Below are 22,215 nucleotides of genomic sequence, written 5' to 3'. Positions count from 1 at the left end.
TATGTTTCTCAGCTCAAAAAAGAGCAAACTGGAACTCAATCTGTTCTTCGAGAGAGATCAAGTGTTCTTGGGGCCAGGGCATGTGGCATTTGAATCACAAGTAGCCTATTTACTTCTTTTAAGAAGAGTTATAGCTCTTTCAAGTGCTTTCATGTTTAAATAACCAAAAAAGGCTTGGGGAGGTTTGGGCTGGACTTCAGGAAGAATTTCTTTCCTGCGAGGGTGGTCAAACATGTGAACAGCCTTCCTAGAGAGGTGCCTGTTGTCCCATGCCCCTTGGTGGTCAAGAGGCATTTGCAGAATGCCCTCTCATCCATATGCTTTAAGTTCTGGTTAACCCTGAAGTTGTCAAGCAGGTGCATTAACCTTTGGGGATCCCTTCCAACTGAACTGCTCTATTCTAACGCGTATTTAGAAGCACTCATTAAGATTAAGAAACTGATCAACCTCAGTGTTGAGAAAGTGTAGCCCGAGGAAAAGTTGGGACTTGAAAAGCTGGCCTTTCAGCTGAACAAAATGGAAAAGCATTTGAGTGGGTGCTTGCAAACTGTGAACTCCATTTATCTGTATTCCACTATGTAAGAGTAGGACTAAATACAAATCAAACAAGTTGGGTGTGTTGGAGGGACCACTTTATCTGTTCTAACAATTGGGCTTTCTTCTAACTTAGAGTGTATGTAATCTTGCAGTACAAGTATGTTATGATTCTGATATGTGACTGTTTTCAAGTAGTGCCATACTCTGTGGCTACTGGAATTTAATAATTAGCAGAATGCTGCAGTGATTCATTACTATTGCAAGGGAAGCCTTTCTATACCAGCCACCATATTCCAGGGGGATAAGTCCTTAAATTCCCCAATAATTGTAAATTTCTCATTGCAAGGTAAAAATTTAAATGCCATCTAATGCACAAACTAAACATTTTCCAATGAAACAAAGATAGATAAATAACTGATTTTTCTAAAAAAAACCAAACCCCACAACCTTAGAAGAGCTTCAGTTTTTTTCAAGGCCTTCTGATTGCATTCCAAAGCTGAAAAATGTTTGTGATAGGCCTGGTTTAGCACTTAGTAATTTGTCTCTCTGAAATATGTGAAGTACTTGTTAAATAGGTAGTATTTCTATCTCTGTGACCGTGTTGTTGTGGTTTTTGGTTGATATGTGGACACAGATGGAACTGTTAACTTCTGTGTAATAAAACTGGTATAGAAAGTAAGAGTGCATTAACTCGTGTCTGTCTGTAGGGATCAGTCCTGTTAATGTCCGAGATCTCAGCTGTGACTTGGTTGCCAGCTTTATTATACTTCTGCTTTGTAGCAAGTGGAGTTGTATCAGCATCTCTTATTGTTATAAATTAAAAAAAATAATCAACTGAAGTCAGAAAAGCAGAATCATGCCAATTCAATTAGTATGGAATACTAAAGCAATAATTTTTTCTATGCAGACTCAATCCTATCAATTTCTGTATGTTTCTCTTTCATTACTTGTGCAAATGAGCTTTTAATAACTTAAGTAGTAGCAAGAAAGCTTAGTCTTTTGATAGACTAGAAGAAGAAAAAAAAATCATGCTGCCTCAAATTATATTTTTAATGATATGACTGAAGCTGAGTGTACCTAACTGTTGTTTATGGGAATAGTGTATTTTTATAATGATTATTATGTTGGGAAATCACCATCTCAGTACTGAACTTACAAAAAATAATTTCTATACCCTTTTCCACCACCTATTCTCTGAAGGGTTTGGATGCATCAGAACAAATGGAAGTTAGCTACTAGTTGATGTGAAGGTCTGTGAAAGACAAGTCTTTAATGATAGGTTGATCATTGTGTATTATAAAAATTGGCAGCGTTTGGCATGTGTCTTGTGGCAAGGAAAGAAAAATGGTATATCAAATGCTGACATGGGGAAGCACAGCCATCAGATGGGCACAAATCATGAACCTTCAGGAACAAACATGGTTGAACACGTGCTGTTTGTGACCTGGGCTCCTACTCTGTGGTGACTCTGCTGTTTTTTATCAGAGTATTCAGGGCTGTGGGGTATCACATTCTTGTCAGTTCAATTTTCTTTGCAGTGTGATTTCTTTTCCTGTAGTCCTTCTTGAGTATTTTATGTTCAATGGTACTGCCTACAGTACTACTGCACTGTGGGTATCATTCCTTTATCTGCTTATGAAGCTGTGATTGAAGGACATTATAATCTATTGTCTTTCTCATCCTCATCTGCTTTTTGTTTTCCTCCGGCTTCCAGAAAGGAGGTTGGAAACAACAGTGACTTTATGTGCTGTTGTGATGATGTATCGTGCAAGATGGTTGACAGATAGGAGAAGAGGTGGAGATCACAGGGCGTTGGTAGTGAGGGCAGAATTGCAGGAGTCAAACTATACCAGTGTCTGCTGAGAGCTTCCTTATTGCTTAAAAAGAGGGTGTGTTTTCACTTTTTTTGTAAGAATTCTTATTTATTGTTAATTTGTTGTCTTTGAACTGGAGGCTACGTGCGGGCAAGTACATGTATACAAACAAAATCTGAAGCTCTGTGTTACGCTTTGGGAATTTTATATTCTAGACTGACAGTGACTGATATTTCTGTTCTGATTTGTTTTCCCCCCTTTAGATCCCTGCAGTTCCCTCAGCCCACCATGCTTTACTGAGGAGGACCGATTCAGCCTGGAAGCTCTCCGCATGATACATAAGCAAATGGATGACGACAAAGATGGTGGTATTGAAGTAGATGAAAGCGATGAGGTAAGAATATAAAAAGCCTTCGCTTGTGCATACCTACGAGGTCTGTACTTCTCCCTGTTTTACATAGCTGCTCTTTATGTTCCAGAACCTGAGTAGTTGTTTCTTTTTAAATTCAGCCCTTTCTGCGTGAAAATGCAGAAAGTAAGTCAGAAATGGAAAATTGATGTCCGTGGTTTTAGCCTAAAAAAAAAAAAAAAAAGAGTAAGCACCTCCTGCTAAAGGTTATTCAAAGCTGTCTGAAGCATTTTGTGATTGTGCTTGAATGATTTCAGTAGTCAGGCTACTGGTGGCCCTGGCAAAGGACTTGCCCTTTTGTACTTCAACTTTTACCATCTGGATACTCAGAATTACTGGGGAGGAATGGAGATCTATCCATGTAGTTTCACTGTACTTGCTTCTCCAGCTTTCTGGCAGGAGAAAGGAGGGGTTGGGGTGTGTGTGTGTGTGAAGATGTCCCCTGATTTCCTGTTTGCTAAAAATGTGGGGTATTGCCATGTGGTTCTGAAACCAATTCTCATTGAAGGTGAGTAGGAGAAGAATCTAGCCTTGGCTTCTCATCCTTTTTTTGTAACATCTCTGTGTAGATTTGTTCTCACTGAAGGAATGAAGTTATGAGTTATTGTGGTCAAGTCTAATTTGATACCACACTGAGTTCTGTGTGAATACGTACAAAACAACTATGGTGCTTCCTGAAGGAATACAGTACAATAGAGAAGATGTTCCAGAGTAAACTAATGTACTCCTGAGGAAAAAATCTGCCCTGTACCTTAAGGCGTGTAATGGTTCAGGCACTGAAAATACTCTGTAACATTAGAGCTAGGGTGTTTATTAACATGAATATCTGGGAGAGGCACAATCCAGTCTGCAAAATGAAACATTAGTGACTGTGAGCTTTCTGAGCAGCTTTTCAACATTGCATGATTATCTTGACTTGCACTGCATTTTTTGTACACGAAGGTGAAGAAAGTTAAAAGAAAACACTGAAATACACATTGAAAAGTTTCTAGCAGCGTTCAAAAGACCTGCCCTTGCTTCCAATAAATACACCTCTTCATCTTTATCTCTGAGACTAAGTTTCCTTCTGTTGCAGAGGAGTGTCAAGGTGAACCAAAGCAACAGAAGCTACTCTTAAATTCGTTAAAATGACTGAAATTTGAATAGATCATGAGGGTTGCGGTTATAGCTAGGGTATGAGAGATTAGTGAAGCTATGTATTCAAAGTACTCACCGTGCATAAAGCAAGACAACTGAAATGTAGCCCTTTCTCTGCACTCTGCTTTCAAATGTTGGTGTATTTAATAAGAGCTAAATTATCTTTTTTTTCTGCATTTATTATCTTGGAGATCAGTGAATACATATTTGCACAGATATACTTTCATCTAAGACATTACAAGCAAACCTGAAATTAGTAAAAACCATAATTTAATTGGAAGATAAACTAGTAATCTATATGTTCCTGTGCTGCTTTAACTAGTTTTTATCTTAATCTTCAAAAATCTGACATTTTAACAATGAAGTTATCTAATTACCTTATTACTTACAACACATGTAGTATATATTCAGAACAGTAATTGACACTGCTTCCAAAACAGATGTTTTATCTGTCAGAGTGGATAATGCTGCTTGCCTTGATTAAAGATGAGAATAGATAATAAACCACTTAATTATAAATAAAGCTTGCATGAGATACAGGGATCTTCTTAACAGCAAGGTAATGGATTCTTACTGTTATGTGCTGCATGGCTTCTGCTTACAACAAGACTCCTGGAAGAGCAGTATATTGATATTCACCAGCTTTATTATTATTATTTGGCAGGAAAAATGACAAGATATTATTAACTTTCTGCTGTTGTACCACTAGTAAAACAGTGTTACGGATTGCAAGCCTATATTTACACTGAGGAAGGAAGTTCTTGTAAATAAGTTATTTTGAGAAAGGAAAGGTGACAAGAAATAAAGATGCTGAACTATTTTAACTATTTTAATTTGCTAATCTAGTTGAGAACCCCTGGCAGTGATTCCCGAGATCTTGCTTGCATATATCTCTTCTTTTTTGGAAAGTTTCTCATGCCTTGTTTTTGTTGTAGTTTATTTATTCTATGTAAAATGAAGTCTCACATAAAACTGTTCCTTAGAGAATGAATTTCTTTAGGAAGTAGGAAAACGTGAACTTTTATAAGAGACTTCGTGTTTCCTCAAAACTAGTCTGCAACTGGAAGCCTTTTGGGGTTGGCTTCTGTAGGCTTGAAAGAAGATTTTAGCTAGCTAACCTTTGTGAAATTCATGTGGGAAACTTGATCAAAATTTTTACCATGAGATTTATTAGTCACTGAAACACGTAAGGGTTTTATGGAAGTCAGCTGAGAAAGGTGGAAGGGTTCTAGTCTGATCATGGACTGGTTAGATTTTTCCTTAGTTTTGATGTGTTACCTAAGTTAGGGTAGCTGGTATAACAGATTTTTGAAGACAAAATCTTGAACTTTAAATTCACTAGAAAATACTTTTCTAGTTTGAAATGCTAGAAAATATTTGAGGAAGAAAAGAGCTTATGTCATAGTTACTCATTTTTGATTTTTTTTATTCAGGATTCACATAATTTTATAACATTTTCCTGAGTTTTTAATATAGAATAACATAATTCAAAAACAAGGAACATAACTCAAAGGAAAAAAGATTGATTTGGATAATAAACTTGTGTTATAATTTAAAGTAGATCATGTTTTACTGTGCTGCTATTAATTTCTGTGAAGTAGGATATCAGCGTGAAAGGCAGAATGGGAGAGAGAAGGAAAAAGCATAGAAGACAAGACTGTAGTTATCATTAGGGCAGGTCAGTATGAATTTATCAAATCTGGCTCCTGCTACTAATATTTTACTATTCATGTACAAAAGGTTGCAATTGTTTACATTGCTTTAAAGGTGTAGACTGTAAAAGGGTAACTAAAAGGGAGTATATTATTGACTGAGGCTTTAGTCATGTGCTGTGGGAGGCTATCTGCCTCAGGAAGCATCTGTTACAGCAGGCATATATGACTTATTTTAATGATGAAGAGGCATGAGCAGCAAGACAGACTTATCAGCATGTTCGTTATTTACCAAGTTTTTTTCCTGTTTCCAAAGAAACTCTATGTGTAGATCCTACATCATGTAATTGCCTCAAGGAATCTCACTGTAGAAATGAGTAAGTTGGTGGTTTTGAAATATTACTATGTTATATGTATAACGACACAAAAGCCAATGGCATGAATTTACAGCATTTCATGGGATCCCTGGATTAGGTGACTTAGTATCTCAATATCTTGCATAATTAAAACAAAAACAAAACAAACAAAAAAAAAACACTAAAAAGAATACCCAGAGCCTACAGTACTGAAAGCATTAAATGATCAGAGAATGCCCATGAGCAAGCTTGGTCAAAGCAGCTGGAAACTCAGAGGTGAGATGTGTAAGTCATGTCTGGAGACAAGAATGTAAAAATCAGTCTGTAGCAGCTTAAACAGGGTGGGTGATCATCATCTGTACAGCGACCAAAGCAGTAAAAGTAGCTAATGTGATTTGATAAGGAAGAGTAAATCAGCACTTTGGCTGTAGTAAGTGTGATGGGCAGCATGTTTGACAGCCCAAGATCTTCCTTTAAGTAGAAGTGGCCATTTCAGAATGTGTGCAAGCTCTGCGAAGCCATTAGTTGAAGGCTTGAAGGTCATATTTGCATCTGTGATGCAAATAATCCAAGAGAGATGGAACAACCTATGTCATGAGAGAGTGTTTGAAAGAAGATGAAGAGGTGGAATAATCCAGTTGGGAATCAAAATGGAGGAGGTAGAAGAGTCAAGCATAAACAGAAATAAGTAATTTCTAGAATTAGGTTGAGTTGAGAAATACATGCCTCAGTAAACCCTGCCTTTGGTGCTCATTGTCCTTTAAGGTTGTAAGGAAAAAGTAGAACAGTATGAAGTGGGTCTCCTTTTACTTAGTGTGCAATTTGCTGGTGATATTCCTGGTGGTTTACATTTCCTTTCTTTTAGCAGTTAAAATGGTACATGCAAACACCAGCGTCTGTTTTACAAGCTTGCTATATGAAAATATTGTGTACTTAAAACTTTTAAACTCTGGATACCTCTGTATTCTTGAACAAAAGCAAATTTATACACAGCATCTCTGTCCCCTTTAATTGTTCAATCTTGGAGACAGTAAAGAGTTAGCAAAATATTTTAGGGGAAAAGTACATCTATGTAATATGTTGGAAAAATGAGTGGCTGGTAGATAGTGCATATGTATAGGCAGTTGATGGAATAAATGGACATAGACTGATAGCTTTCCCAAACTTTTTAGATGATAGGGAAACATAGAAGTTACAACCTCCCTAAATTTAGCCAGAGGCTCCTGAAGAAATCCATCCAAATGTTTTTAAACTGACACGTGTTTTTTAAACTGGCACATGCGTGACGTAGTTGGAGAGCTTGATCTGCCCTTGTTAGTGCCTCTTGGGACCTCATTAAACTTCAGGAGCTCACCCCAGGTGTTGTAACTTCAGCTGGGAGGAGATCTGCTGTGAGCTCTTGCTTCCTCTCATTGCCTGCAAATATACACTCAGCAAGAATTGTCCTTTTTAAAGGACATAAATTCCCTTAGTGTTTTGGCTTTGACATTATCACTTTTATAATAATTGTCCTTAAACTGCTGTTTGTAAGGTGTGTAAGGTTTGTGTAAGGTAGATAATGCTTCAGAGGCAGACTGCTGGGCAAAACTGTGTGTTGTAGGGAAATGCCTACTGCAGCGGCTCAGAAACGGTACAACTGTTTTGCATCATCCCGGATATCTCCCGAGCGCGTTTTACATCTCACTGTGCGAGAACATTGTGTGAAGAACATTGATCTTTCAGATGAGTACGCTGAGTGTCCTAACCAGTGCGACAGCCCTCTTCCCCCAAAACTATCTGCTTGCTCTAAAATTCTGTTAGTTTTAGTAAGCAGCTAAATTTCAGCTGCAGATATGTTAGTAGAGGTCTTGCTTTTATTGAATTTTATCATTCAGCTGCTAATGCATTTGTCTCTGATTGTTAAAAGGCAATCTCTTCTATCCTCCTGAAGTTTAACAGCAGCTCAGTATGTCTACACAGTCTGTGCTTTTCAGAGCCCTCTAGGCAGGAGGCAGCCCTGCCCTGAAAGCACGATGGCAGTGCCAGTCCGTGGCTGTGTCTGTGCAAAGAAGTCCAGTGGAGCGGCAGCGTCTGTTATCATGGGTACAGTTGCATAGAAACTCGTGCAGACGTGTTTTGGATCAGACCTGCTTCATGCCTTGCCTCCTCGGAGGTGCTTAAGCTAATGTGTAGCTGTCTGCACCTGTTTTGTAGCATTGCAGGCAGTTAGTCCTGCTACAATTAAATGCTCTCTTGGAAATTAATTCCAGCTTCCCTTTGAAGGCATTGCACAGTTTACAGTAGAATTACGGAAATTTTATTTTAAGCCACTATATATATATATATTTTTTTTTTCCCAGTAGAACTTGTAGGTTACTTGAGATACGCTTGCTTCCACTTTCATTAGCCATGAACTTTGTTTTACTGGAGATATTTCCAACATGCTTGAATAAATTACCTTATTTTACTCTGTAACATCTTCAGAAGCTATTTCTATGGGGGGAAATGGGGAATGCTGTTGTACCTTAATTGCAGCATGTTGAATGTTAAAAGCACACTTGCTGTCAGCTAGCCATCATAACCTGGCAAAGCTTGACAGTGTGCAATAGATGGAGTAAATCTGGTAGCACGGGATGGAACAGCTTTGTAAAAGGCCATTTAAGGGTGACTGCTGTTAGGACTGCCTCTGTACTAAGGTAGGGTTAAAGGAAAATGGAGGTTTTGACTTGTTGCAGGTTTTCTTCAGAAGAATTAAAGCAAGAGGAAATAATAAAACTGAAAGGAATAACACTGTAGAAAGGAATGGTTGCTCAAGGGAGGATGGTAACACTTAGCCAGGAGATGTTACTAATTGCTCTTAAAGTAAACTTGTCAGTTGGAGGGTCTATTTTAAGTTTGTGAAACTGAAAATCATAAACTTGTGTCTTTATCCAGAACAAGGAATAAACATAGCATGAGTGCTTCCTTCTGCAGTTAGTGAATGTGGTTAATTTTACTTTTCCACTGTTTAGCAAAAGTATGCGATTGTTCATTTGCTCCTCAAGGAGCAAGGATGTTTTGCAATTTTTCAACTTCCATATTTTCCTGCCCTGCATCTTTGTGGTGTATGGCTTTAGTGTGTCAGTGCTCCCTTGGTGTCAGACCTGTGTTGGATTTTGGTGTCTTTTTTTCTTCTTTGGAAGGGTTAGAAGTTTGTGGTTATTGCTTCAGGCTAGTTTTTGGTTGAGTTTGCTGGGTTTTGGTGAATGTTACAGAAATAAAGTCTCTGTGGAGAGGAAGGTGGTGGCTCACCTGACCTTGCCTTGAACTGTTCCAGGGCTTCAGCTTCTGTTGGCGCCAGGATGAAAGTTTTTCATCCCCACTTTATTACACTGAATCCTGGGCTCTGGGATATGATTTTTTGTTTGTAGGAGCACAGTTGTTAATATTTCTTCTGGGATCAAAACTCCAGGTTTGATTTTAGGTGTGTAGCTTTCTTTAGAGTAATTTTTAGTTGTTTTTGAATTACCTACCTCAACTAATGGCTATTTTACACTTTTTTTTACGTAACTCATCTGCTATCTTGGTTTCAAATGTGTAGTCTTTAAAAGGCCTTCTCCCTGTTGAATAATTATGTTGGCTAAGATAATACTTAGATGTGTTTTGTCAGAGCTAATTCTTTTAACCTCCCAGTTTAGAGTTATTTTTCTAACCTCTTCTTTGTGTACTTACTGGCCAGGGCAACAGAAAAGAGATTAGCTGCCATGACAAGGAACAGAAAAATCCTCTTTCTACCAGAGTTGTTCCGTTTTTACGGCTTTCTTCAATTTAGGATGCAATTCCTTTTCTTAACAAAACTTCCATATTAGGCCAGCTCTTAAAAAAGGTATTTTAAGCAAAAGAGATGTTTGTTGACTGTCATATCTCTTCATTAGTGAATGCATTCCTTCTTTGAAAAGTGATGTTTTTTTGTCCAGCTGTACACGCTGTAACTCTGCCCCTGTGGCAGTCCTGCGTTGTGACTGTCTCTGACCTGAGAGCAATATAGGTGGGATTGAACAGGAGACAGGCACTTTGTTTTTTCATGGAGAAATCCTCATAAACACAGGACCACTCCCGTGGAGTTACTGCAAACTAATTATTTAATGCAAGTTGCTCGAGGTGTTTTTGTGTGGATTCCTTGTTTAAAACAAACAAACAAACAAAAATTTAGTCAAATACCCTAACAGTCTTTCAATGTAAATTAGATCTTTTCCACTATTCTTCTCTCCTTCTGGATTTTTTTTTTTTTTACTGTAAACTTAGATTTTTCTGTATTTGTGATGAAATTTGAAATTAGGCTTTCAATTTTCCCCCCTCAAGCTTACATAGTTATGTTCGCATCAGTGCCGTGTGAATGTATCTGTTAACTCCTGCTCCCTCTGCTGGCTTTGTAGCCCAACAACAGGAAACTTTGAAAGTTTTCCATACATCCTTTCTGCATTGCTTAACTGGCTGTCGAGGTAACCCATGTTACATTTTAAAAATCAGAACGCTTTCCTGTATAACCTTATAGGGCTCTTGTGTGATATGTAACACCCTAAAGCTTTTCTGTATATCAGTTGGCATCTGTCATCTCTTTCTTCCTAGCCTTGTATGTAGCATGATTTTCTTAACAGCATTTCAGACTTTTTCTTGACAGCACCTGTAGCTGTTCAGATGTTCCTGTCGTGAAATATTTTGCTTTTGCTGTCAACTAGAAATAGATGGAAGAAAATTGAAAACTCAGAGGTATGAGCTTTAGCTGGGGAGGTGCAAAATGTGCTGAAACCTTTAGCTACAGCATGTGTTCCATTCTGTTCCCCTTCAGAAACCACACCGACCTTTTTAAAACAAATGTCTGTGCCTGTCACAGACACCTTCGATTGTACATCGTGTGCTGGTTATGGGAATTACCAGCTTCAGAGTTGTTGTGCCAATCTGGGAAGTACTCAGACTTCATGCTTGGACTGTGGAACATGCAGCAGAGGTTATGCAGCAGATACATTTCCATATGGTTACAGCAGTCATTCCTTTCTGTGCTTACTGTACTTTTTTTTTTTTTTTACTACTGTTGGACCAGGGTGTTTTCAAAGTTCTGCAAATGGCTCCGCCCCAACAGGCTGCGTTCTCAATTTTTTCATTTAGTACATTTCTCTGATATTTCTCATATGCATGCATGTGTAAACGTGAGCATCTCTGCCTTCTTGTACGTATACGTAGTAGTAGTTCAAGCACACATGAAATTTTTATTGGCTAAACAGAAATAATTGAGTAATCAAACTGCTTTAGAAAGCAATTGTCTGTCAGTCAAAAATGCTCTGAAGTGGTAGGTGAAAGAGGGCTTGCACCCAACCAGTATTTGGAACCAAAAGATAGGCATGGTATTTATGATTGGATTCAGGAAGGCAACTACAATTTTATCTGAATTAAAAGGAGGAACCTGAATCCCTTTTTTTTTTTTTTTTAAGACGACTTATTTTCTTGTAAGAATGAAGATTTTAATAAGGGGATTTTGGTAAGTTAGTTTCTTCTTGTATATTTCTGCTATCATACATTGATTGCTTTTCCATCTCGTGCAACTTGAACTAAATCATCTCTAGATTTGTTAGAAATGTGGGAAGATCTGCAGATGCTTTGTTCCAGGAGTAAAGTTTAAGTGGGGCATTTAGCAGTTCACCACTTGCCATTCTTTATCACCTTTGTTTGCAGTGGAGATAGCATATGGACCTGCCACATAAAAAGCTGTTTTTTGTTAGGTGTCTTGACTACCTATAGCAGGTTTTGGTTGGGCTGCATATCCTTCAGGGAGTGAGGAAAGCAAGTAATCTCTGAGATTACTTTGCTCTCATGTTAGTTTTCTGGTACTGCTACTCATAAGGTGTCCACCCACAGAGGTGTCTGATGGTGTGCTTTTTAGGGTCTGATACCGATGTAAGGTTACTGCTACTAATGGGAGATGGGTTTGCTAACTTCTCTAGGCTCTGTGTGAAACAAATAAGACCGGCACCTATTTGTCATGTTCTGTGTTACTCTTCTATTGTCTTGCTCACTTTGTCCACTTGGAAAGCTTCATTCATACCTGCAGTAAGTTTTTCAATCTCTCCCTCTCATAATTTCTCCTACTTCAATTCTGACTTGCAGCTGAAGAAATTTCAGTTATACTGAAACTTGGAAAAAGAATGGGAAGCAGTAGATATGAGAAGAATTAAGGGGTTTATCTCTGGCATAGTGCTGTACTACACTGCAGCACTAGTGTGGTTTTATTATTGCGCACCCAGTAATGAATGCAGTGTAAGAGCTAAGATTGTTGGCTAATGGACATTTAGCACTCCCTCAGCTTTTGGGGGAGGGAGGAAGGTCTTCATTTCATGGTTGTGGTATCCATTTTTCCTGACAGTGGCCCTAGCTAAGAGGATATATGCTAGGGTCTTGCATTTGCATGCTTTTTCTGGCTCTATGTATAAAGAGAAACCATTTGCAATGACTTGTGAAATATTGATACAACACTTGTATAATGAGATTGCAGGATCTGTTTTGTTATGCTTACTAACATGCAAAGCTTGGTATTTTGACATAGGCTTTCTATTAATTATTGTAAATGAAATGCCATGTGTAATACTTCTGTGCTTGGAGTGTAGCCACTGAGGCATCATTATTAAGAAGAAAATTGTCCCTAAGATGGCTTCTGTTTTTAATTTGAAATGGAACTAAAATTTGTTACCTACTCAGAAGACTAATATTAGTTAACACCTTTCTATCATTCCACAAGCGGTTGTTTTTAACTGCTGTAGCAGGATTCAGGTATTACTCATCATCCATAAAGGTCTGGTGTGTTTTCTATTTCTAATTTCTATATTATTACATAGTCATCTTCATCTATTGAAGGTAAGACCAAATGTATTCAGAATGGAAAAGTATGCAGTATGATTTATGCAGTGAATACTCGGAATCACTAAGGTATACGAAAAATGTTGTTAAACGTTGTATACTAGCAATTGCAAATTCAGTTTTCCTAGAGTTTAATAATTGCAGAATCAAGTCCTGTAAGAGTGTTAAAACTTCCTTTTTGAGTCTTTGACATAGTCAGCTTACATGAATTGTGTGCTGCTTGCATGGGGAAGAGATAGTAAAGATTTTTTTTTTTTTTACCCTGATATGCTTGCAGCTTCTGCTTAGAAAGTGGTGTTTTTTAATTTGTTTTCCTTCTTCAGTTTTTAAGGGAAGATATGCAGTATAAGGATGCCTCGAATAAACATAGCCACCTACACAGAGAAGACAAGCATATTACCATTGAGGATCTATGGAGACGCTGGAAAACATCTGAAGGTAGGTTAAAAATATATTGGTTATTGAAATAGACGCAGTTTTCCACCAAGTTGTTTATAGTAGTAAGTGGATGACCTCTTCTTCAGCATTTTCATGAATCTGTATCAGTATCGTGATTCACAGGGGTATATAAACCAAACTGAATGCTCACTCTAGTGTTAATTTCTTTTTGACGTGCTAGGTACATTAGGATAGCTTTCACACTCATCGGTATGAGGTTATAATTTATGGAAGTGACTGTTGCAATCATTGAATTCCAGATAAGTGTTTTTATTTAGTGAGCAAACGCTAAGGGTTTCTATCAAGGTGTTTTTTAACATTAATTATACACTGTACTAAGTGGAAAATCCAATGTACTTCTACTGTATAAATTGTCTTTGGGCTCCAAAGAGCTAAAATTCTTAGTCCTAAGTACTTTTAAAAAATCTTTTGGAACTTGGGATATAGGACCATGCAATGATGACCCAATGTGCATTCCTTGATTTGAATGAAATTATAAGCCACGTACTTCATGAATGGTATACTGTTCATTGCTGAGCATGTTCCAGGATTTAGTGATTAAAAAAATCTGTAAAGGTCAGGAATGTTGGTCGTAGTTAAGAGTAATTTTTTTAACATTCATAAGCTATTGCACTAATGACATGTGCTTAAAGATCTATAAATTAGTATCAGTTGAACAACTAAAGATTGAACAGAAGAGCTGAAACTAGGAAGATGACATTTGTTCAGCTACTGTTAGGCACTCGTTTAAGTGCAGTCTGAGGTCATACATTGCAAGTATTTGCTATGTAGTAAACCAGTTGTATTTTAATCAGTGGATGTTTCTTGCCTCATCTCTTCAAGTATCCTTTAGGTAATTGCTCACAGAAGATCTTGTGCAATGAAAACATTGCAACTAAATTATCAAAGAAAATTTTGTCTACAATTTTGTCTGACCTATAGTAACTCTTCAAAAATGTAGGCTGTAGTATTATAAAAAGTATCTGTATATAACTTTGTTCCAGGTCTCTTGAGTATAGTGAGCAGTGTGAATAAGACTCAGATTTTGAAAGGACTGTCTGGTCTTCCTGTGTCTGCTTATAGAGGCTTTGCTCTGCACTGTTCAGTGCCATTGTACGTTCAGTACCGTTATAGATACTGAAGTTCCACCACAGGGATGAGAATGAGTCTCCCAAGCGGACATATAACAGATGCTTTAGGAAAAGTGGAGTTTATACTAACAATACTGAAGTTTTATGTTTCTAGTTGAAATCTAGCTGTTATATGCTTGATTATTTTCTTTATTCTTTCTTTTAATTGTATGCTAAGAAATAAAGTTGAGGTTTTTTGAACTTTTCACTTAAGCTGCTTAAATTCTGAGATTTCCAAACTCATGTTTTGGTAATTAATGACTGCATAAGCTTTTTATATGGTGTTCCTCTTCACTGCTTTTTGAACTTAGAAGCGAAGTGACATGATCTTGAAATGTTTTTTTTTTTTTTTTTTCCCAATACAGAACTTTTCAAAGTTGCCTCTGAATTTTTTTATATATGTATATGCACACTTGGTTTTTGTGACTGTTAGAAGGCATGAAGCCTCTCAAATCTTTAAACTATTTTCATTTAACTTTAGGAAACACACAAGATATTGCTTTTCCTTTTTAGATGTTTTAGGAATACTGATTTAAGTGCTGCTAGTCTATAGTGCCAGTTTAATGCAATTTGACAGCATGAAGCAAGAGTGTGGATGGTAGTGTAAATGGTGGTATCGGTAATTTGAGACTTCGTTAAGTAGTCTGTTGAGGTATCTCTGAGAATTACAAGCTCTAAATAGTGCCTTTGACAGTGCCCATTACTGCTTATGCAGAAATGTCTTCTGGATTTAGTGTTTCTTATTTTATGCTGAGTTGAATTGTCCTTTCTTTCTCATAAAGATAATTTTCTCCAGATGTTTGTCTTCAGCATATATCAAGTAGTTTAAAATAGCCTTTTGTTTGATACAAGATAGATGAGATTTGAGGGAAGAAAGGAAAAAAAAAAAAGCAGATTGCTTTTTAATTATTTCTGGCACGAGGCTTGCTTTTGGTATCCCCCCCTTGCCTTAAAATCCATAAGTAGTAGTCTGTACTGGTGCAAGTTAAAGGGATTTTGAGGCTGCTGTAAGTTTTTCTTGGATGAAAGGAAAGACAGTGCAGCTAAAATCAGCATCTAGTCTGTTGGTCTGTTGCTGTACAGCTTTGGTGAGTCTTTCAGTGAAAACAACTGGCACTTAGTTTAGTTGATGCCGCTGACCGTTTAAACTTTTAAATCTTCTGATATAACTCTGTAGAAACAGAACTCTTTTTAGAAGATTGGTTAGGAACTGGCATATCTTGTGTAAAGCATAGAAAACCCTGCTTCCTAAGACTCTGATTTCTGTTCTTATGTATGCCTGTTCCTTATGTTCCATATGCTTGCCGTGTGGTGTTTGACTGTCTTTTTAACTAAGCAGTATTTATTTATATATGCACAGAGTCTGTCAGCTATTCTCAAGTATCAAGGTTAGTTGTTGTTGAGTTAAAGTTCAAGTGCAGAGTTGGTTTTTATTCTGCCTTGAAAAGGTGGGAGGTGGGAGTTCACAAAGGTGGTGCACTTGCTTTGATGTCTAAAAGGTGATTGAGCAGAAACTGGCATTCAAAGTCCAGTCTTGAGCATCTGTGGCCCTAGCCCTTATATTCTGCACCCCCAGATCAAATCTGCATGAATTTGAGTGCTATTAGAAGAGAGATGTTTACATATTTAGTCTCAGTCGTAAGGCAGTCTGTAAAACTGGGGCAGGAGCCTTCATCTGGATAGCTCTCTGACCTGCCTGGGTGAATAGGGCAGGGAGCTGTGTTCTTGGCAAGGTAGCATTGTCCCATGCAACTTAATTGCTGTGGCAAAACAAAACTGTAGTGATCAAACCTGGAGTTCTTGAATTGTTTACTTCTCTCAGACTAAGACCTACCAAAAGTCAGTTTCTACGAACTGATTTTTTTAAAGAAAAAGCAACTAGTTTTTCTCTGCCATTATGGCTTATTTGAAGTTTAATGTCATATATCCTGTAGTTTGTGGACTGTTCTATAATACAAAGTAGCTTGCATTTTTTGTATTTGCCCTGTATTTTTCCTTTTACTTTCTTCTCTGTGGAAAGCAGAAGGTGACCTGAAGTCTACCTTCTTTAGTAGTAGATAAACAAAGCCTTTAAAAATATCTTTATGTATGTCATCACCTGTTTTAATCTGAGGTAATATTTCATAAGTATTCTTGCAGCAGCTAGGACTAAACTGCATGCCATGGAGATGTTAGGATTGTTTTCCACTTTGTTAATCGTTTACTGTCTCAGTTTTTAAATATCGGAGATAGGAAACACATGTGGGGCTTGGCTAAGGATGTGTTACCTAAGGCTCCATGCCGTTTGGAGCAGGATGAGTACAGTACTGCAGATGGGCTGTCCTGCATGAGGTGAAAAAAGACATGCACTTGGCTATTGAAAAGATAGAGAAGAAGGTAAACGCTGACCCAGACTTAGAATTTTTCATGCTATTCAAAAGTTGTAAAAACTAATAGCAGCATATTTTGTACTAATGCTTTTGAATCTTTCCATGTGTTTGATAGAGAATCTTTTTTTTTTTTTTTTGTATCGCCCGGTGAGCCTGCTTTTAACTCTTAGCCCAGAATATGGCTGTCGTTCACTTTTGGCCAATGCTAAACTCTTTGAAATACTGCTGTTGAATGCAGTCTGACTTCTGAAAGGTGCAGGAGGTCCAAAGGAGTACTGGGGCTGATACTATAATGGCTTTACTTTGCAGCTCCCTGTGCTATTTGATAAATCTAACGTGATTAAAGGGATATATATATAGCATGATCTTCCAATCAGTTATGAATATGTGTTAGCAAAGGAGCAACTTTGATACAGGGCCAGTTTGAAGGTCCTTTTTGCTTCCTTCACCTTCAAGTATGTTACAGCTGTTTTTAAAAAACAGCCACGTCGGGATCCAGAGTATAACAGCTGGTGCAAGTCTACAGACTGAGTGCTGCATTGGGGTGTAAATGTTGTGGCTTTTATACCTGCCCACCCAAAGCATGTTGCTGACATCCTCAATCTCAAGATAGCTCTTTGTGAAAATAAGCGTGAGAGGGAAGGATATGATATCTCTTTTAATGCAGTGTGCTTTTAACTTACAGCAATTGTCAATTGCTACTCCACTATCTGAAGGACTATGCTCTTTTTGGGTGATTAAAATATGGAAAAATTACTACTACCTCAGCTTGCTTATTGGAGCTGTCACAATCTAATTGCCAGTGCTGATCAAGATGAATTTCAGCTGGCCAGGTTGACTTTCAGTATGCTCCTGTCATCAGTGCTCTTGTGTCATGTTTCAGTAGGCTATAAATGCTTCTGCAGGAAAAAAAGGCCAGTTTGCTTCTCGCTGCTGTGTGCTGTTGTAGAATAAATTCATACACTGGTCATAACGTCTTGTTGGAGACAAGTCAAGCAATACTTCTGACCAGTATATGCCATGTAGAAAACACAAATGGAAAAAAACAGTTTGAAAGCTTTCACTGATAGCAAGTCTCCCAGGGCTCTGCTGTGGTGCTGCAGAAAAGGGAGGACAGGGCTACAGCTGGACAATGTGGGCATTTGTGGGCCTAGCACTAGAAATCCACTGACGCAGAAGCAGATTCCAAGTGTCCAAGCAGTGCCAAGAACCTACAGAAAAGTCTTCTACGGAATAAAGCTCTGATGGATTAAGCACTTGTTGTGAAACCTCATTTTGGGACCTGGAGCAAATTGCCTGGCTTGAAGGTTGGCTTTATAAACTGACAGGTTAAACTGCAGGTTTCTCCTGCAGTCTTTGTTTCTGTATTATAATTGGTTCAGACCCTCAAACAGTACAGATATCTAATGAATCCCTTAAGTTGAAGGAAGCTTCTGTGGTGGTAAGAGGGTGCTTCAATGGACCATTATTGCTGTATGGAACACTTGTGCTCAGTTTCCTCAGGGTGTCCCCTGGTCTACTTCTGTTCCCTGATCAGTGCTGTAGTTTAAAAATGACTTTCTGTGCATTTCAAATAAAACATAAGTGAAAAAGCATTCAGTTATTGCATAAAGTCAAAATCTAACAGTTTCTACAAAGAACCTCGTATACTTTGAAAATAAATTCTAAATGTAGAAATTGTGCTTCATGTAAATTCAAATGTATTTCATTAGAGCCCAAATGATATTTCTTAGGTGAAAAGTTTAGAATTTACTGCTGAGGGGTGTGTGTGTGTGTGTATATATATATATATTTATATATATATATATATATATATAAAATGTGAAAACAATTTCACCTAAATCTTGACAGTGTGACTACCAGGTATTTTCATCAGCAGTGAAATTTCAGTTTTTCCATTTATCAACTCAGTGAATTGTGTTACTTCTAAAATTACATGTTGTACTGTCAGTGAAGTCTGTAGTGTGTAGTAGCTATTTTAGGTAACTTTTGTATGTCAAATCAAAACGGTGCATTTGCTTTGAATCAGTTTGTGAATCTGATGCTTGCAGGATGCAATTAAGGATGATCTGGATGATCATAGTCAACCTTTCTGAAATGCTTAAAATTAGCTGTGAAACTGATCTTTTCACATTCAAGAAACATTTAAGAATCTTTGCAATGTGCCTATGATCTGTTTACAAATAGCCGAGACATCTTTTATCAAAGCTTAGAGTATTATGACAAAACCGTGTCTGTTGTAAGATCAACACCTGGACAACAGCTTGTGGTGCTAAAGCAGAGGAAGAAATGGGAATAGTGTGCTGAGAAGGAGTAATACACCACCTATATGAATGAGTGCAAGCGGTTTGTATTGTGACTGTATTTCAAAAGCTTGTAAGTGGGTCTGAAAGGTGTTCTAGTTATCTGAATTGATCCAAATCTGAAATGTTTAAGCTTGTTTTTCAGCTTTCCTGATTGTATGTGTGAGATGCTGTCTCTGCCCAGCTTTGTCACATGCTAGTAGTTCTAGAGAGCAAATTTCCTTTCTTCTCTCCCCTTTTGTGGTCAGTAGGCAGAAGCCTCTGAAGATGCTGGTTAAAAATGGGTCCCTGGGAGAGATCTTGGTACCTTGCCTTAAATGGGTACAGCACCTGCAGACATATGCAAAGACAAAAGGGTTGAGACTGGGATCATTAAGTGGATTTGTCACAAGATGCAGTCCCAATTTAAATATATCTACAAAATTGTTCTGTGGATTTTTAATAAAGAAATATCGGTTCCGTGCTGGTTTGTTTACCATGTGCTTCCCTGAGGAAGCTTAGGCAAATAAGAAAAATGCAAAATGCCAGAAACACGTTGGTTAGTAGGAATGCTAATTCTATTCTAGAATCTGCAGTTCTATTTGGCTAAAGCCTTATGCTCACTAACTTCCTTCTCTACTGCTTGTCTTCTATGTCTTGCTATCGATTTTTGTGAAAATTAAGTTAATCAAACACTTCTCTTCTAGTTCATAACTGGACTCAAGAGGATACCCTTCAGTGGCTGTCAGAATTTGTTGAACTGCCCCAATACGAGAAGAATTTTAGAGACAGCAATGTCAATGGAACAACACTTCCCAGGTGAATTTCTTCTGAATTAGTTTCAAATGATTCCCCATAGGTTCTGCTGATTTAGTCAGGATGTGAGACCAATGATGTGAACTTGAAGTCTAACAAGACATGGATGAACGCAAGAAAAGAGAAATGCCCTTGTGCTTCTGAAGAGATGACTGACTTTTTTTCTGCCAAAATACTTCCAAATATAATTTGTATCCAGCCGTTCCTTTCATTTTAGCCTTATTTCTTCCTGTTGAACTTCTATCAATAATCATGCAATTCTGTATGTTAGCTCACTTTGTTTTGGACAACTTCCAATATATTGCATAGGTATACATCAGAACTATCTGCATAACCCCTCTTCTTGAGCATAGTTACCAAAGCTGAGTATTGTGTATGTTTTGTGGAGTTGGTTTCACAAATTTATAGATCAGCTGTTGCCTTTAGCTGTGCCAGATGGATTAATGATTATTCCTGAAAAAGTGGAACAGGGAAATGTGGAACAGGTCAATCTATTGTATCTTTTAATTAAATTGCATGATTATAATCCATATAACCAGAAAATTCCATACATTGCGGTTTTATTTTTTTTCATGGATGGGTTTCAATATAGCTTGTGAAGTAGGTAATGTTTTTGTTGTTAACAGGATAGCAGTAAATGAACATGCTTTCATGATCTCTCACCTCAAAATAATTGACCGGAGCCATAGACAGAAACTTCAGCTTAAAGCCTTGGATGTTGTTTTATTTGGACCTCTCACACGTTAGTATTTTTTTGTATTTTTTCTTATATTTTCATTGTTGGAATTCAACAGAAAATACTTTCAGTGAGGCTTGATGCTGTAGGTAGGATGGCTTATTTTATATTGTGATTGTACTGATGGATTGGTTGGCATACACTGTGAAATTAAATGAATTAAAACTTGTAAGGATGCTGGAACTCTAGAATTGTAAAATTTAAGACTGTAGTAATTTAGGTGTATTACCAGTAGGCTGCATGTTGGCTTCTGTGTTGCAATAAGTACATTCTAACTGTTTTTGACTATGTTTAAGTTACACTTCTAGCTAATGTTACATTCACCTCCAAGAAATCTTGGACACTGCAAGCTGGGATGTTGAAATGAGAGGGGATGACTCCTCGCTCCGTGTCCCAAAGAGGAGGAGGCTGTGATTCAAACCCAATGCCAACGTCTTTTGTGCGCACTCAAGTTTAAGTGCTGTTAAATATAGTATTACAGTTTTGCATCTGACGCATTTTAGCTTATGCAAACATTTCCTTACCACATCACCAGTGGTCTACATGCTTACTTGTACACAGTTATAGTTGTGTTGTGTTTCTGTGCGTGTTGTCTGCTCCCAAACTAGGAAGCTCTTCCAGAGCTGGTAGGGAGTTAGCCTTCTAAAAATCTACGTTGTACAAGAAAACTTTTAATTTAGCATTAGGGTATTTCGGAGGGCACAAATGGAGGAGTACTTACTGAAACATAACTTAAAGTTCTTCCCAGGGTGATAAAGTGTAATTGGGAAAGCTCTCAACTAATTTAAATATATAGACAATGTAATGTAAAATTTAATAAGCTTTCCTCAAAGTAATGTATGTTTTAGTATAGACTGTAATGTTCTTTGCATTAGAACAGAATGGCTTACATTGCATCACCTTTTAGGCTGTGCAGGAAGACAAAACAAAACACAACTTCGCGGTGTATTCTGTGTATCCACGAAGTGGTTAGTGATCATGTTATTCTCTGTACAGGTCCCCCTCACAACTGGATGAAAGATTTTGTATTAACAGTTTCTATAGTTATTGGTTTTGGAGGCTGCTGGTTTGCATATACTCAGAACAGAACCTCCAAAGAACACATCACAAAAATGATGAAGGACTTGGAAAGTCTCCAAACAGCAGAACAAAGTCTTCTTGACTTGCAGGAAAGGTATGAAAACAAACAAAGCCTAGTTTAGTTGTCCTTGACTTCATTTTGTGGTGAAATACAAATACAGAACATCTATGCTCATAAATACCGCACCTTAAAGCTTTCTTTGGATTTTGTTAATCTTCTTACGTAGAAATTGTGATGTCAGTGATGATGGGTTTTTGGGTGGGTAGATATTGCTCCTGGATGTTTTAGAATGAAATAATAACTCAAAGGTGAGAGTAGAGATTCAGTCTTTTGAATCTATTGATTTAGAAGTACATATTGTTATATTCATACAATTAGTTTACTTTGGAATCTCTATTTTCTTTATGTACATTGAAATGAGAACACGGAACTACCTTTCTCCTGTTTCAAGCTCTTAAGTTTGAAATAGACTTTGGCTGATTACTTTGTATTACTTATTTAGCATTACGATAGTTGGTAGGTTTCTCTGGTACGTACGTAACTCAATTTTCTATGAAGATGACTATTTTGATCTTATTAATGAAGGTTGAT

General features: G+C 37.5%; 1 protein-coding gene across 5 annotated transcripts in view; it reads left to right on the top strand.

Annotated features, from left to right (window-relative positions):
* The window catches only part of STIM2 (stromal interaction molecule 2), a 68,959-nt gene that overhangs the window by 33,164 nt on the left and 13,580 nt on the right, over nucleotides 1–22,215 (top strand). For all 5 annotated transcript variants that reach the window (XM_027457288.3, XM_027457286.3, XM_027457287.3 and 2 more), the window contains exons 2-6: nucleotides 2,615–2,745; nucleotides 13,096–13,210; nucleotides 19,699–19,810; nucleotides 20,434–20,549; nucleotides 21,540–21,717. In XM_027457288.3, coding sequence (XP_027313089.3) covers nucleotides 2,615–2,745; nucleotides 13,096–13,210; nucleotides 19,699–19,810; nucleotides 20,434–20,549; nucleotides 21,540–21,717 — 652 coding nt within the window. The remainder of the gene's footprint in view (nucleotides 1–2,614; nucleotides 2,746–13,095; nucleotides 13,211–19,698; nucleotides 19,811–20,433; nucleotides 20,550–21,539; nucleotides 21,718–22,215) is intronic.

This window comes from Anas platyrhynchos, chromosome 4 (genome assembly GCF_047663525.1).
Source record: "Anas platyrhynchos isolate ZD024472 breed Pekin duck chromosome 4, IASCAAS_PekinDuck_T2T, whole genome shotgun sequence".
Taxonomy (NCBI): Eukaryota; Metazoa; Chordata; class Aves; order Anseriformes; family Anatidae; genus Anas; species Anas platyrhynchos.
The sequence above is the reverse complement of the archived record's forward strand: the minus strand, read 5'-3'. Positions and strand labels throughout refer to the sequence as shown.